The sequence below is a fragment of the Canis lupus genome, chromosome 8, assembly GCF_048164855.1.
Source record: "Canis lupus baileyi chromosome 8, mCanLup2.hap1, whole genome shotgun sequence".
NCBI classification, from domain to species: domain Eukaryota; kingdom Metazoa; phylum Chordata; class Mammalia; order Carnivora; family Canidae; genus Canis; species Canis lupus.
In genome coordinates, this window is record NC_132845.1 from 13,936,758 (window position 1) to 13,950,173 (window position 13,416).

At 31.9% G+C, this 13,416-nt stretch overlaps 1 protein-coding gene across 11 annotated transcripts in view; it reads left to right on the forward strand.

Annotated features, from left to right (window-relative positions):
- The window catches only part of PRKACB (protein kinase cAMP-activated catalytic subunit beta), a 113,970-nt gene that overhangs the window by 61,035 nt on the left and 39,519 nt on the right, over positions 1-13,416 (forward strand). Inside the window, exons 1-3 of one of the 11 annotated variants that reach the window (XM_072834246.1) lie at positions 3,294-3,404; positions 11,239-11,262; positions 12,941-12,964. The exons of 4 other annotated variants lie outside the window; for them this stretch is intronic. In XM_072834246.1, coding sequence (XP_072690347.1) covers positions 3,395-3,404; positions 11,239-11,262; positions 12,941-12,964 — 58 coding nt within the window. In that variant the 5' untranslated portion in view covers positions 3,294-3,394. Of the gene's footprint in view, positions 1-3,261; positions 3,405-3,677; positions 3,998-11,238; positions 11,263-12,940; positions 12,965-13,416 lie in introns of those variants that run through there. 6 more of the 11 variants (XM_072834247.1, XM_072834248.1, XM_072834250.1 and 3 more) reach the window with 6 other exon arrangements.

Genomic DNA, 13,416 nt, shown 5'->3' on the forward strand with positions numbered 1-13,416 from the left:
GGAATTTCCATGTGTGCTTGAAAACACTAAATATTTTGATGATGGTAGGTGCTGTGTTTTATAAATGTCAAATTTTAATGGTATTATTCAAATTTTCTCTATATTTGCTGAGTATTTGTCTAGTTTTTTCATGAACTATTGAGAGGGGGAATATTGAAGTCTTCAACTATAATTGTTGAATTATCTAGTTTTCCTTTCAATTCTTTCTTTTTTGTTTTAGTATGTTGGGTGCTGTCTTGTTAAGTGCATATACATTTATAATTATTTAATCTCAGATGTATTGGCCCTTTTATTATTATGAAATGTCTTTTTTGTCATAAATACTATTTTTTTTCTCTTAAATTCCTTTTTGTCTGATACTGATTTAGATACTCCACTGTTTTATGGTTACTATTTGCATGGTATATCTTTTTCTTTTACTTTCAACCTATTTATAGCTTAAATCTGGCTTTTGTAGATGGTGTATAGTTGGACCTTGCTTTTTTTAATCCAGTCTGATAATTTCTTCCTTTTGATGTGTCTTTATTCCATTCACATCCAATGTGTAATAATTGTTATGGTTGGATTTACATCTTCCATTGTGCTATTTGTTTTCTATATGTCTTATATTTTTTGTTGTGTCTCTCTTTTATATCTTTAGTGTTAAATATTTGTTAGGTCCCATTTTAATTCTTCTTTGTTTTTTAACTAAATTTTTAAAAGATATTTTCTTAATGATTTAGGAGTTATAATGCACATTTTACCTTATCACAGTCTACTTCAAGATAGTACTGACTTAATTCTAGTAAAATGTAGTTATTTTGATCCATAATAGCTCAATTTCTTCTCCATCTCTATTATTATTTTCATATATATTACGTGTATCTTTCTGTAATCCCAGCAATGCAATTTCATACAATTTAAGTCCTTTTAAGAAATTAAGAGAAGACAGAAAAGTATGTATTTGTAAAGTCTTTTACTTTTATTTTTACCATTTCCGGTATTCTTCATTTCTTCCTGTCAATTTGAGTATTTTCTAATGTCATTTCCTTTTACCCTGAAGGGCATCATTAAGTATTTCTGCTTGCAACAAACATTCTCAGCTGTTGTTTATTTGGGAATGTCTATCTACCTTTGTTTTTGGAGAATAATGTTTTGGATAGAAAATTTTTGTTAACAGGTTTGTTTCTTTTTTCTTTTAGCACTCTCTGAATATATCATTCCATTGCCTTCTAACCTATTTCTGATAAGAACTCATCATGAATCCTATTGCTCTTTCCTTGTACATGATTAGTCATTTTTCTCCTGCTTTTAATATTTTCTCTTTGTCTTTCAAAAACTTGAGTATGATGTGTCTAGGTATGGATCTCTTTGTGTTTATTCTAGTTGGTATTATTTGAACTTTTGGATCTGTGGGGTAGTGTTTTCCATCCAATTGGATTTTCAACCTTTATTTCTTTGAATATTTTTTCTTTGCCCTTTGTCTTTCTCCTCACCTTCTAGGATTTCTATTACATGTATGTTAAAACCTTTGCTGTCCTACAGATTTGTGAGGTTTGTTCATTTATTTTTTTCTACCTCTTGTTCTCTGTATTTTTCAGTATGGATATTTGTATTGATCTATCTTCACATTCATTGATTCATACTTTGCCCTCCTCAGATCTTCTCTTGGGCCTATGTAAATTTTGGTTATTGTACTTTGAAAGTCTATAATTTAAAAAAAAAAAAAAAAAAAAGAAAGTCTATAATTTTTATGTTGTAAATAGTTTCTCTTTATGTACTGAAACATTATTATATCATTGCCATTACATTTTCCTTTAATTCTTTAAACATTTCCTTTTATTCTTTGATATATTTATAATAGCTGTTTTAAAGTCTTTTGTCTGCTAAATCCTATATCTTGACCTATTCAGAGACATTTTCTATTGACTGCTTTTTCTTTCATTATGGATTATATAATTTTTTGTCAAAAATCGATTTTTAAAAAATGATATTTTTAGCAGTTCTGGATTCTGATTATTTTTTTATTTCCTGGTTATTTTTATTTATTTTTAATTATGTTTTGGCCTTAATATATGGTCTGTCCCTCATGGTGTCTGGCTGCTGATTTCTCTGCTAGGGATTACTCTGTGTCTGTATAACTTGATGGTTATTCGTTGATTGATCAGAGGTTTAAAGAAATCTGTGCTGATGGAGCTATTAGTGGAGTGAGGGGCACATTCATGTTCAGGCAGTTTTCAAGTCTGTACCAGCTTTAACTTTCTGTAGGGCCCTCTTGGAATAGCTTCCTAGCTAGCCAGGATATGTGAAGAGCTTATTTACATCCTCCTTGATTCTCTCATTTCCATTTTCTGTGTTAAATTTTTTGCTAGGCTACAGTCTGCTGCTCACCCCTACCAAGGCCACAACTTTAGACTAGCAAAGCTGGACACTTTCCCTATTAATTTCCTAGAGTTTGCTTTTTTTATTTACAGCATCATATGTGGAATTTTTTTGGCCTCCTCTGTATATCACGTCAGCCCTCTCTGGCAGCAAAGCTGCTGGTTGTCATGGCCAGCCCCACCTGAGAGAAATACTCCCCTGACTAAGCTATTGAGGGAACAGGAGCAGCACCAAGCAAGACCACCACAGACTCCCACTGTTCTTATACAAAGCTTAGCTGTTTCTCATGAATACATGCTTCTCAATTTATTATTTTGTGATTGCTAGATTTCCAGAGCCATAAAGTTGTTGTTTTTGACAATTTTGTTCAGCTTCTTAGCTGTTTCTTAGAGAAAAGATTTGCTGACTTCTTCATTCCCCCATCACCAGAAGTCCTGTCTCACCTAGCAGCTTTTAAAATGGCAAGTTCACTTGCTGAAGTTCCATTTAACAAGGTACCATTCTATCCTTTGTACCATTTTGGTACAAAATTTAGGTCTCTGGGAATCAGAACAGTCTGTTCACCATGTTATCCAGTCTGCCCACCTTGCTATACAATCTGTCATCTTCATCCTTTTTGATGTAAAGAATTTTACACTTCAACAGTGATCTCTAGTAACTTGTGTATATTATCCTTTTTTGAAAACCACGTAAGTGGCATCTGACACTGTTTGTAATGCTGAATTTAACAGAAGTTTATAGTAAATTATTTTATGATTCTGCTTTATAAATGAAGAAATATAGCGTTGTATTTTGTTTCTTCCATAATACAGAATGTTTAAATGGTTAACATTTGTGCTGCAGTATAGCTTTCTGGCTCATGAAAAATGAAAGCTATCAGCGATCTGGGCAATAAGATTCATCGCCAATAGTCACTAGCAACAGCACACAGCATTTTAATATCAGTGAGGTCCACAGCTAGCAGTAAGAGCTGGTGTAATTGAAAGACGTTTAGGTGCAATCATTCTGCTGTTTGTTCCTTGCCAGGTTCAACATGGGATTGTGTGAGTATTTGAAGAAAACAGCAATTTTTTTATAGCTTTGAAAGATGTAAAAAGGGTAGATAAGTGCTTAAATTTAAGAAACGTGGTAATTTTTAAATCATGTGGCTCTAAAATAAAAAGATATTTTATTTGTCTTGCTTGATTAAAGCTTTAGAAAAGCTACTCCTTGGTTACAAGTGAACCGATAATGCTGGTCTAATGTTGCCGTGGTAACAACTCATGCTGATATAATTGAGAACATCTTATACATCCTGGTTTGAACATTTTCTCCCTGCCATTTTGAGTTTTTCTAGTGGTATATGAAAGAGGCTAGGATAACCAGCTTGAAAGAAATTAAATCTAGTTATAGACATCTTTGGCATTAATCTGATGTTTACTACTGATATCTCATGCTGGGCAGTTATGCTTTGCTTCTAGGGGGTTTTCTTTTTTAAACAAAAGAAAGCTATTTTCATTTTCTGTGTGCTGCATGTTCCAGTGTATGTGTTTACACCATCGGTTCTTCTACCTCTAGAGATTAGCATAACTCCCTTTGCTGTTGGATTGTTGTTTTGAGCAATATGTTTTGGAAAGGTTGGTTTTCATCATGAGTGGTAAGTATGCTCTCTGAGCCTCTGCAGCTATATATATTTATATTTTTTTTTAATATTTAACTATGAGGAAAAAATATTTTCTAAGGGGGAAATTGTAAAGCCAGGGCCACAGTGAATTACATTTTCTGTTGATGCTTTTGCATTTTGGAATTATAGTAATTTGCTTTTAAAATCCATTGAGAACTGTGAACAAGTAAAACAACTATTAATAGTCAATACCAGTAATCAGTTTCTAATTTTCTTTATGGATTGATTTATTGTATTCATTAAATACTGTTGTTACTGTGTCACAAATTAGTGAGTAAAAGACCCACCATGATAAGAGAAGAATTTCTTTTTAGTATCTGATCCTGAAGATCATTGAACTTTCCATTTTATTGGTTTATCATTCTAATATTAATTTTTGTTACCTTTTGGTAATCTTTAAAAAATATTAATCTTGAATAAGATGCTGCCAGAATTTTGTTGATTTATTGGTTGCTTTTAACTATAGTTCACTGAGAAATAAAGATTTAGTAATGAAATAAATATGTGCATTTTGGTTTTGGAGGCTTTGTTAAAATTTTTCAGAGATACTTTTTCGGGGGAAATAATTTGTTACAAAAGTACGTTTGTGATCATTAGTTTCCTTTTTTTGTTTTTGTAATATTACTTTTTTTTAAAACATTTCCATAAATGTTTTTTGAGAAAATATCCTACAGTATATACTGCAGTTTATCATAGGGTAAAAGCTGTTCACTTTAAGCCAAACCTGCAGCTAAAAATAGATATCCTGTTGTTAGAGTGAGAAATATTTGCTTAGAGCATAATTCATTAGCATCTTTTTGCTTAACTAAAAAGAGGATGTTTGTAAGTTAATCTTTGATTCCGGTACATTTTTAGAAGGGCTATATTGTTTTTCTTATAACAGTCTATAATTTACACTTAAGGGATTTGGAATTGGAATCCAGAACCTGAGAGAGTTGGATTTTTCCTATATAATGATAGAATTCAAAATAAATATAAATATACCTTTTCTTCCATAATTGGAGATCACTTCATTGCCAGTAAATATTTTTTTATCCTGCTGCCATAAAATATAAGCCTCTTCAACAGTTAGGTATTTGTTTACAAAATGATATTAGACATTAAAGGACATTTTTATATGCAAGATATTAAGAATTGTTATTGTTATTTTCCTGTTAGTAGATAGATTCTTCTAATCTACTGTTTTAAATTTGGGCTAATATTACAAAATCAACATGTTAACATTCCTTAGGATTTCTATGGATATCAAAATTGAATATACCTGGTTATCATACTTAAAATGTTAGATTTCTTTGACTCTGGCCAATGAGTGTTTTCTCTTTGAAAGTTTGGTTTAAGACAGAATTTTTAGGTTACCACTGTGGCATTCTAGAGGTTTTACAGTTGGATGTATTGGTTTTAGCTAAAGAAAATTGTTGCTGCTTTTCTATTACTTGTTTCCCTTTGAAGAATCTATGGATTATTCCAATAATATTTGATATATTTGACCATATTGGCTTGTCCTTATAGGACTCTTAGTAGACAGAATGTCTACAATGACATTCTGACTTTTTCAATCTTGTCCAATTTCATCTAATTTTACTCCTGTCCTAAGTAATTACAAGCATTAGCCATTTCAAAATATGGGAAATCACAGTGAAGCATAATTTTATTTGTAAAAATAAACAAATGCTGGTCCTTTTTACCTGAGTTTATAGCTATACATGTGGTATTTATATGCATGTGGTATTTTTCTATTTAAAAAGCTACTCTTTCTCCTTCCTGCCTATTAAGTGTCAGGTTTCTCTGAGAATCTATCTTTGGCCCTCTCTTAATGCTATATTCTCTCTAAATGATCTCATCCATGCCCACATCTTCAGTTGTTACCTGAACATTCAACCCAAACGTGAATTTTCTCTTTCCATCCCGAGTCTACTCCTTTTTCATTGATTCTCATTTCTGTTAATGATCCCCGTGCCCATGTGGGAACTTAAAACAGAAACTATGGTAATTCCTAACTTGTTTTTAATCCCACCCCAGGAAGGCACTCTGTCATTAATTTCTATTGATTCAATCAGAAATCACTCAATTTTCTCTAGTCACCCTAACACTTGGAATGCTTAAGATTAGGCATTCTGTATATTCTCAGTCCTCTTCTGGTAATTGCTTCACTAGCTTCTCAGCTTCCACTTTAATATCCCTCCAGACGGACATATAACATGCTGCCATTTTTAAAATCCCAATGTGCATATTTCATAACCCAACATGAAAACTTCCAGCTATTCCTTATTTTCTCTAAGATAATGAAAGTAAGACATGTAGGATCAATGACCTGCCTTTCTGGCTTTACTTATCTACATCTCTCTCATCAAATTTTGATCTGCCCATACTATACTACATATTATTCCTTGCTACTTTTTCATAGTTATATCCTCTATCATAAAAATTATGAAAGCCAGCTATGCTTTTCAGTGCCTTCATCATTGGCTCTATAGAGTTAGGTGATTCTCCTATAGTCCTAAAACAGACTTATAAACTATAACAATTATTTGTAGTATACTGAAATTATGTACTAAGCATGTTGGTTTCCAGTCTCCAAACTTTGAACTCCTTAAGTCACAGGTAGTGCTGAGTTAATCTCTGTGTTTCCAGAAGTGCAAATGTAGTTAAGTTACCCCAGTGTACCAAATGTAGTAATGAATTCATAAATTCTTATAAAATAAATGAATGATTAAAAATTACCCATATTTGAGTACTTTTCTTATCAATGAAAAATATCAGTCATATGTTTTATTTTTTTATTCATATGCTTATCAGAATAGAACTAGCACCCTTATTTGAAAATTCCAGAAGAGAACTCTTATTGGCCTCACTGCAGTGGAGGGCAGATCTCTGAAGAAGGTTAACTTTTATGAATGACACAAAAGTTACAGACTTGAGCAAAAAGCATTTATATCACTGCCCTTTCTAGGTCTCTGTTTTCTAGATTAAAGATATAAGAACACAAAACTGGAAGAAGTGTATCAGTTCTAGAATTAAGAAAGTGTACTTGCCCAGAAATACACAGTATCAGATTGAAGATCAGACACCAAAGTCTGTTTTACTTGAGTAGCTTAGCCTTCATGGAAAATTAATAAATAATACTTTCACCCCCACTAACTTGGAGGGATGGATGAAGTTAGAAGAAAAACTTTGGGGGAGATGAGTAGAAGATCCAACACTAGTGATTACTTTCATTTTAAAACAGTTATGGGACAGCCAAGAATTTGTTAGCCTATTCCAAGCTGAAAATGTGAAAACTTAAAAAAATACAGCAGGGCTCTTCCCTGATGTGGTGGGCATCACCACCAGCAAAAAACCCTATAGTCCTGGCTCCATTCCCATTTCTGAGAGTCTCTGAATTATTTAACTGATAATATGTACTAATCAAAGGGTCTGAGAAGTTGACTCTAACATACCAAAATAGGAGGTGAGAGGATCTATCTTATGTGGGGGCATTTGTAAAGTTTTGAAAGGTTTCTCATTGTTTATAAATGGATAAACAAGAAGAGCAACAACATGGAGTCTATGAATGAGATTATGCATCATTAAAGGATAAATCACAGACTTCAAGAGGAAAAGAGTAGTGAACTTATATTTAGAAAATATGTTGGAGAGAGTTTAAAAGTAAGAAATTACAGTAGTATCTGTGTTGAATTCTTAAAAATTCCAAGTGAACATAAATGTGTGTTCACTTGAAAGATAAGATTTAAAAAAAAAAAGACAAGAAAGTAAGACAAAAAAAGAACTGGCCAACAGGCAAGAAAAAAAAAAAGAAATTATTAGGATTGGTTTTAAGAAAATGAACCTGGCATTTGCAGAACATAAAGCTGCATTAGAAGCAATAAAGAGCAAAATAATCACTGCAGAAAAGCAAATTAATGATGTGGAGAACTCAGTTGATAAAACCTATCAGAATCTAGGGGGAATGGACAGGTTAAAAATTATGAGGTAAAAATATGTTGAGTAGGAAACTCTACACAATTGAATGAATACCATTCCTTCAGAACAGACCATGACTAATAAAATAGTAATAATAAAAAATATGATTCAGGGAAACTTCTTAGTTGGAAAAAAAAAAAAAAACCTGATCTATAGCTTCAATGAGCTCATTATCTTTTGACAAAGATTAACAGAAACACCAACACCTAAATATATCCTGATAGAAGTTTTGAATTTCAAAGATAGAAAACTCTACAAACTAGTTATCTTTGCATCTTGCAACTTAATACAAAGCTTGTCTTAAAAAGGAAAAATATCCAACATTTTAGATTAGATAGTTTGAAGTTTTCGAAAACAAAAATTAATGATAATACAACAGCATCTAGAAATGTAAATAAAATATAACAAGCATCCCTTTGCATGAATACCTGAATTTACAAGAATATGATAGAAATCCTTAGTGTACAAAAAGTGGAGTGGTAAATTGAAACCATAGTTGTCAAGAGGAGCATATTTTGACTACCCTGAGGAGATTTTCATACCTTGGCTAACCAAGGAGCTTTCATTTTAAATGATCTCACAGAGACAGAAGATAATTTACTCAATCCATGCATCTTGGGATTTTTTAGACTCCTACATGAAGCTAGGATCTTCAAAGGATTGTAACCTCAGTGAAAACATAGAAAATAAACCCTCTCCACTGATACATGGAGAAAATAAGGAAGCTTGTATTTCTTGGCTTAGATTCCTGGGGACATGGGAGGAAGGAGTATGTGTGCATGTGTGTGGGATGCCTCTCCCGAGAGTTTGTAATCAACTGCTTCTCTAGTAAATTTCATGTTTTAATCTCTATTAATTATGTAGCCTAAGAATCACCAATAAAATAAAATACATTATTGTAACAGTCCCAGACTAGTAACATCTGCTGAATGCCAGGCAGAAGCTAATATAAAATATATCCTCAAGTCGAGCCCTGCAGGTTTCTCACAGATAAAGCCCAACTGAACTTTAAATTCACAATCCAGAATCAAACTAGATACACATACACATCTACTACAAACAATATTCAGCAGACACAGTGGGATCATACCCTTCCAAGATGTCAGGGAGTGGAATTGTTACAAACTACCATTTAAAATTAATAATCACATAGAAAAGAAATATAAAATGAGAAAAAAAGAGATTATGCATCTCTAACAAAACCTCAAAACATAGAAAACAAAATTGACCCATTTAGAAAAGGAGAAATTGTAAATATGTAAGATTCATGGATATTTATAGAAAACTCTCACTCACTAGTTGGAGGATATGCAGATATATATAGAACACTTACAAAACTGACTATACAACTAAATATATTCAAAATATTTTAAAGAATTGATATATAGACCATGATCTCTGATCACAAAGCAACTAAATTTAAACAGTAAAAAAGACTTAACAGATTAACAAACACAAATATTACATTTAATGATTTAAAAAATTCAAATAACTCAGGTCACGAATACACTCAAAATATAAAATTAAAATTCATGTGTATGAAACCTTGTGGGGTGCAGCTAAAGTGGATTTAGAGACAAATTTTTAAATGCTTATATCAGGAAAGAAGAAAGACATTAATGATTTAAGTATTCAAGTAAATAAGTTAGAGTAAGCACAACATGGTTCATCCAAAGAAGAAAAAACTAATGAAGATGAGCAAAACTCAGTAAAATAGAAACTTAAAATCCATCAGAACTAAAGGTTCATGGGAAAGACTTAAAAGAACTGATGAGAACTCTACCTATTTAAAATGTAATCATAATTAAAATCTTCATTCAAAACTCAACAGAATTAAGACTGGGCAGTCAAGTTCTAGGATATAGTCAAAGAACAAAAGTGTCAGCCTTGTACAAAATCTTCCAAAGAATTGAAAAAGAGGAGAAACTCTAAAATTTATTTATTGAGTCAAGTATAGCTTTACAATGTATGGGAAAAGAAAATTAATTAGAAACATTTTCTCTGAAGTTAGAAACGGGAAAAGGATGCTCATTGTCTGTTTCTGTACAGTATTGAACTGTTAGTCATAACCTGCAAAATAAGACAAAAAAAATGGAGGGAACAAAATTGTCGTCATTCACAGATGACAGGTGATTTTCTGCAGAGAGAATTCAAGAGAATCTACCAGTGTTATTTTAGAATTAATAAAAGAGTTTGACAGTTAAATAAGATCAATATATAAACATCAACCATACATAAGCAATAAACAAATGGTAATTTTTAAAAAATTCCCCCATTTACAATAGTAACCCAAACTCTAAAGACCAGGAATACAACAGTATAATAAGACTTGTAAGGGAAAAAATTACCATGCAATTTTGAGTCATTTATAGCTGTAAATTTAAAGTTTTTATTTCAAAATCCTACGGGGAATATCTCTAATCAAACATGACTTAGATGGCCTAGAAAATCCACAGCATCCCTAAATCAAGAGCAACTTGGGAGAAGAAGCATGTACATGTCATTAGTTGTGAATGAGTACACTATGTGGATTCATGGTATATCCATCTCTCCAAGGATACTAATTAAATAAATAAATGTGTTTCTGTAATTTGATTATTTAAATATATATATTTCACAAAAAACTTTATTTTTTTAACAGTTTAGTGAAAGTCAGTTATACTGTTCACTTGTAACCAAGACTTTATAAGGAATTAACAATAAAAAAGCATAAGAAAAAAGAAGAGTAAAATAGATATTGCAATAGGAAATATAGTTTTTATTGCTTATTAAATTTCTAAACAGCCATTCATGTTTGACTTTATGCAAGACTAAATGATATCTCAGATAGCAAAATTAGGCATGGTCCCAATCCACTGAAATGCATAAATACAACTGTAGTAATTAAAGTTGTTTTTTATACTCACTATCCTTTTTAAGATTCCAGTGAACTTGCTCTGAGTGATACATGCTTAAGTATGGTGAAGCAAATAAAGTGTCCCTTCAATAAAGTGAACACAACTGGTCTTCACATTAAAGGGAAAGAATATGAGATTTCATTAACACATGTCCAGAACAGGGTTTGGTTGGTTAAAAAATATATATTTCCAGAGAATGTGTTGTAATCCTTATATGTAACACTTTTAAATATGTATGCCCAAGTATTTTTCATTCTATACATAAATATACTAATGAACATATATGAATGGGTTACTTCTTGTGGGTATGCTATGTGTTATTTAATCTATTTAACTTATTTATTCTTTTTGATCAAGCACGCAAATCATCAGAAGCATCTGGTAGGAAACCATTTTTTACAGAATAATTCTGTTGCTTTGTTGCTGTAAATTGGAATTTTATTAGGTATTTTGTGGCAACTAGAATGTTTTATATTTAGTTTACTGAAAATATTTGTAGTACAGTGTATGCGTGTGGGGGTTATTCTTCGAAATAACAATTGAAGAGCTCCAAAGAGGTGGGTGTTTGATATAGGGATGGCATAAGACAGACTATTACACTCAACTAGATTTACACTTTCCAGAGGTTTTGGAAGGTATTGTACTCTTCTATTTTTGTTCATAGAACTTGCTCTTTTCATAGCAAGTTTCCATCCCTCAGTTTCCATCCTGTTCTGTGCTTTCTGATGGATATATACTAAATAACTCTTAAGTAGACTAATGCTGTCATTAAGATAAAGGAGGAGGATGAAAATAATTTAATTGCAAAGAGGCCCATGAATTACAGTCTGTTCCGTGAAAAAAAATTTAACTATTATTACAAAAATATATATTAAGAAACATACCATTGTTTATAGTACCTAATACTTTTTCTTTTCCTAATGGGAAATTTTAGAGGAATAGCCCTCTTCCCTGTTCCCTACGTAGATAGCCATAAAGGTTTAAACCAGGCCTCAAATTCCTCATGGTTAAATGCTCCTTACTCCATCTGGCCCCCTCTTCCTTAGCAAATGATCTTGCCTCCTGTTTCCTGAAGAAATAGAGTCTAGCAATTGTGAATAACTCAGTTTACTCTCATTCCTTCCTACACATTGAAAAGCATCCCCATGGCAAATAGTTACTCTCATGATTGGGAGTACCTATATACACTTCACCCCTCACTGTTGCTACACACTTCTAACCCTATGCTGCAGCTATCCAAGTCAGTTGCCATTGCTGGATAAGCCATGCTGCTTCCTCTATAGCTTTTATACAAGATCATTCCAGCCTAGATCTTCTTCCTTAACTGTTTCTATTGGAGGAACTCTGTCCTTGAAGACTCAGCATAAATGCTGTATCCTCTTATGCCCTACTTTACCTAAGAATTTCCTCTTTTGAGCTCTTGTAGTACCTTATAATTTCCTTAGTTGTAATCTTTGACATGGCATTATAATGGTTCAGCTGTCTCCCCATTAGCTTCTCACTTCTTTAACAGTGAAGATATGTTTATTCTTTGTAGTATTCCCAAAGCCTAGCTCAGTGTCTGGCACCACTAAACAGTGCTATTCAATAAATGTTGAAAGATTGTTAAATTAGCACCAAGAAATTAAATGCCTGACAGACACTAATGTCTTTCAAAAGGGAATTAGAAAGTGTTATAATTACTAGTGTCATTCCTACAGTGGATTTTCAAATAAATAATAGGAGTCCAGGGATGGCATTGCAATAGTTGCAGGATGTGTATTTCAGTATACACTACTTAACATTATTAGCGCTATTGCTATGAGAGTAAGTTTTTGTTAGTTGTTTAGGGAGAATTAGAATGGTATTGATTTTGACACTAAACAAAAATTACTGATAGAATTTCTTAACAATTTAATTTTAAAAAGCCCTCTTTGAATATGTCAAAAAACTGAGTTTCCATATTAATGTTTTCTGTACATAATACTCTGAGAATTGTGTATAGGTGACATCATGCTAATATGTTGTTTTTTGTGAGTGTTATTTAATCATTGTTTAATTTATTTTTTTTGGATACCAGCTTGCTCCTCTTCAGAAGTATCTGGTAGGCAACTACTTTTTAATAAAACAAATGTTACCTTTAAACTTTTTATTTGGTTGTTTGCAAGTTGTTCTGCTCCTCATAAGTTATGTTTTTATAAAGTATACAGTTAATTAAATATTTTAGTTGATAGAGGAAATGGTTTAGTGTTGAGTTGAATGTATAGAAATGTTTTATATGGCAGTTTCTTACGTGATATTTTAGAAACAATAACCATAACACTGTAAAGTAGTGGGAGTTGTATAGGGTAGCAGAAGACAGATTAATACACACCACTTAAATTAGATAATCCAGGTTAATGAATGGGTTTTCTTCAAAGAAAATATACTGTTGTAAATTTTTGAACAATACAGCTAATATTTTCATTGGATATTTACGCTACAAAGTTTATAATCTGTATTGCTCTATTTTCTCTTTATTTTTTCTGACATCCATTAAATAAAGTTGTGTTTTTA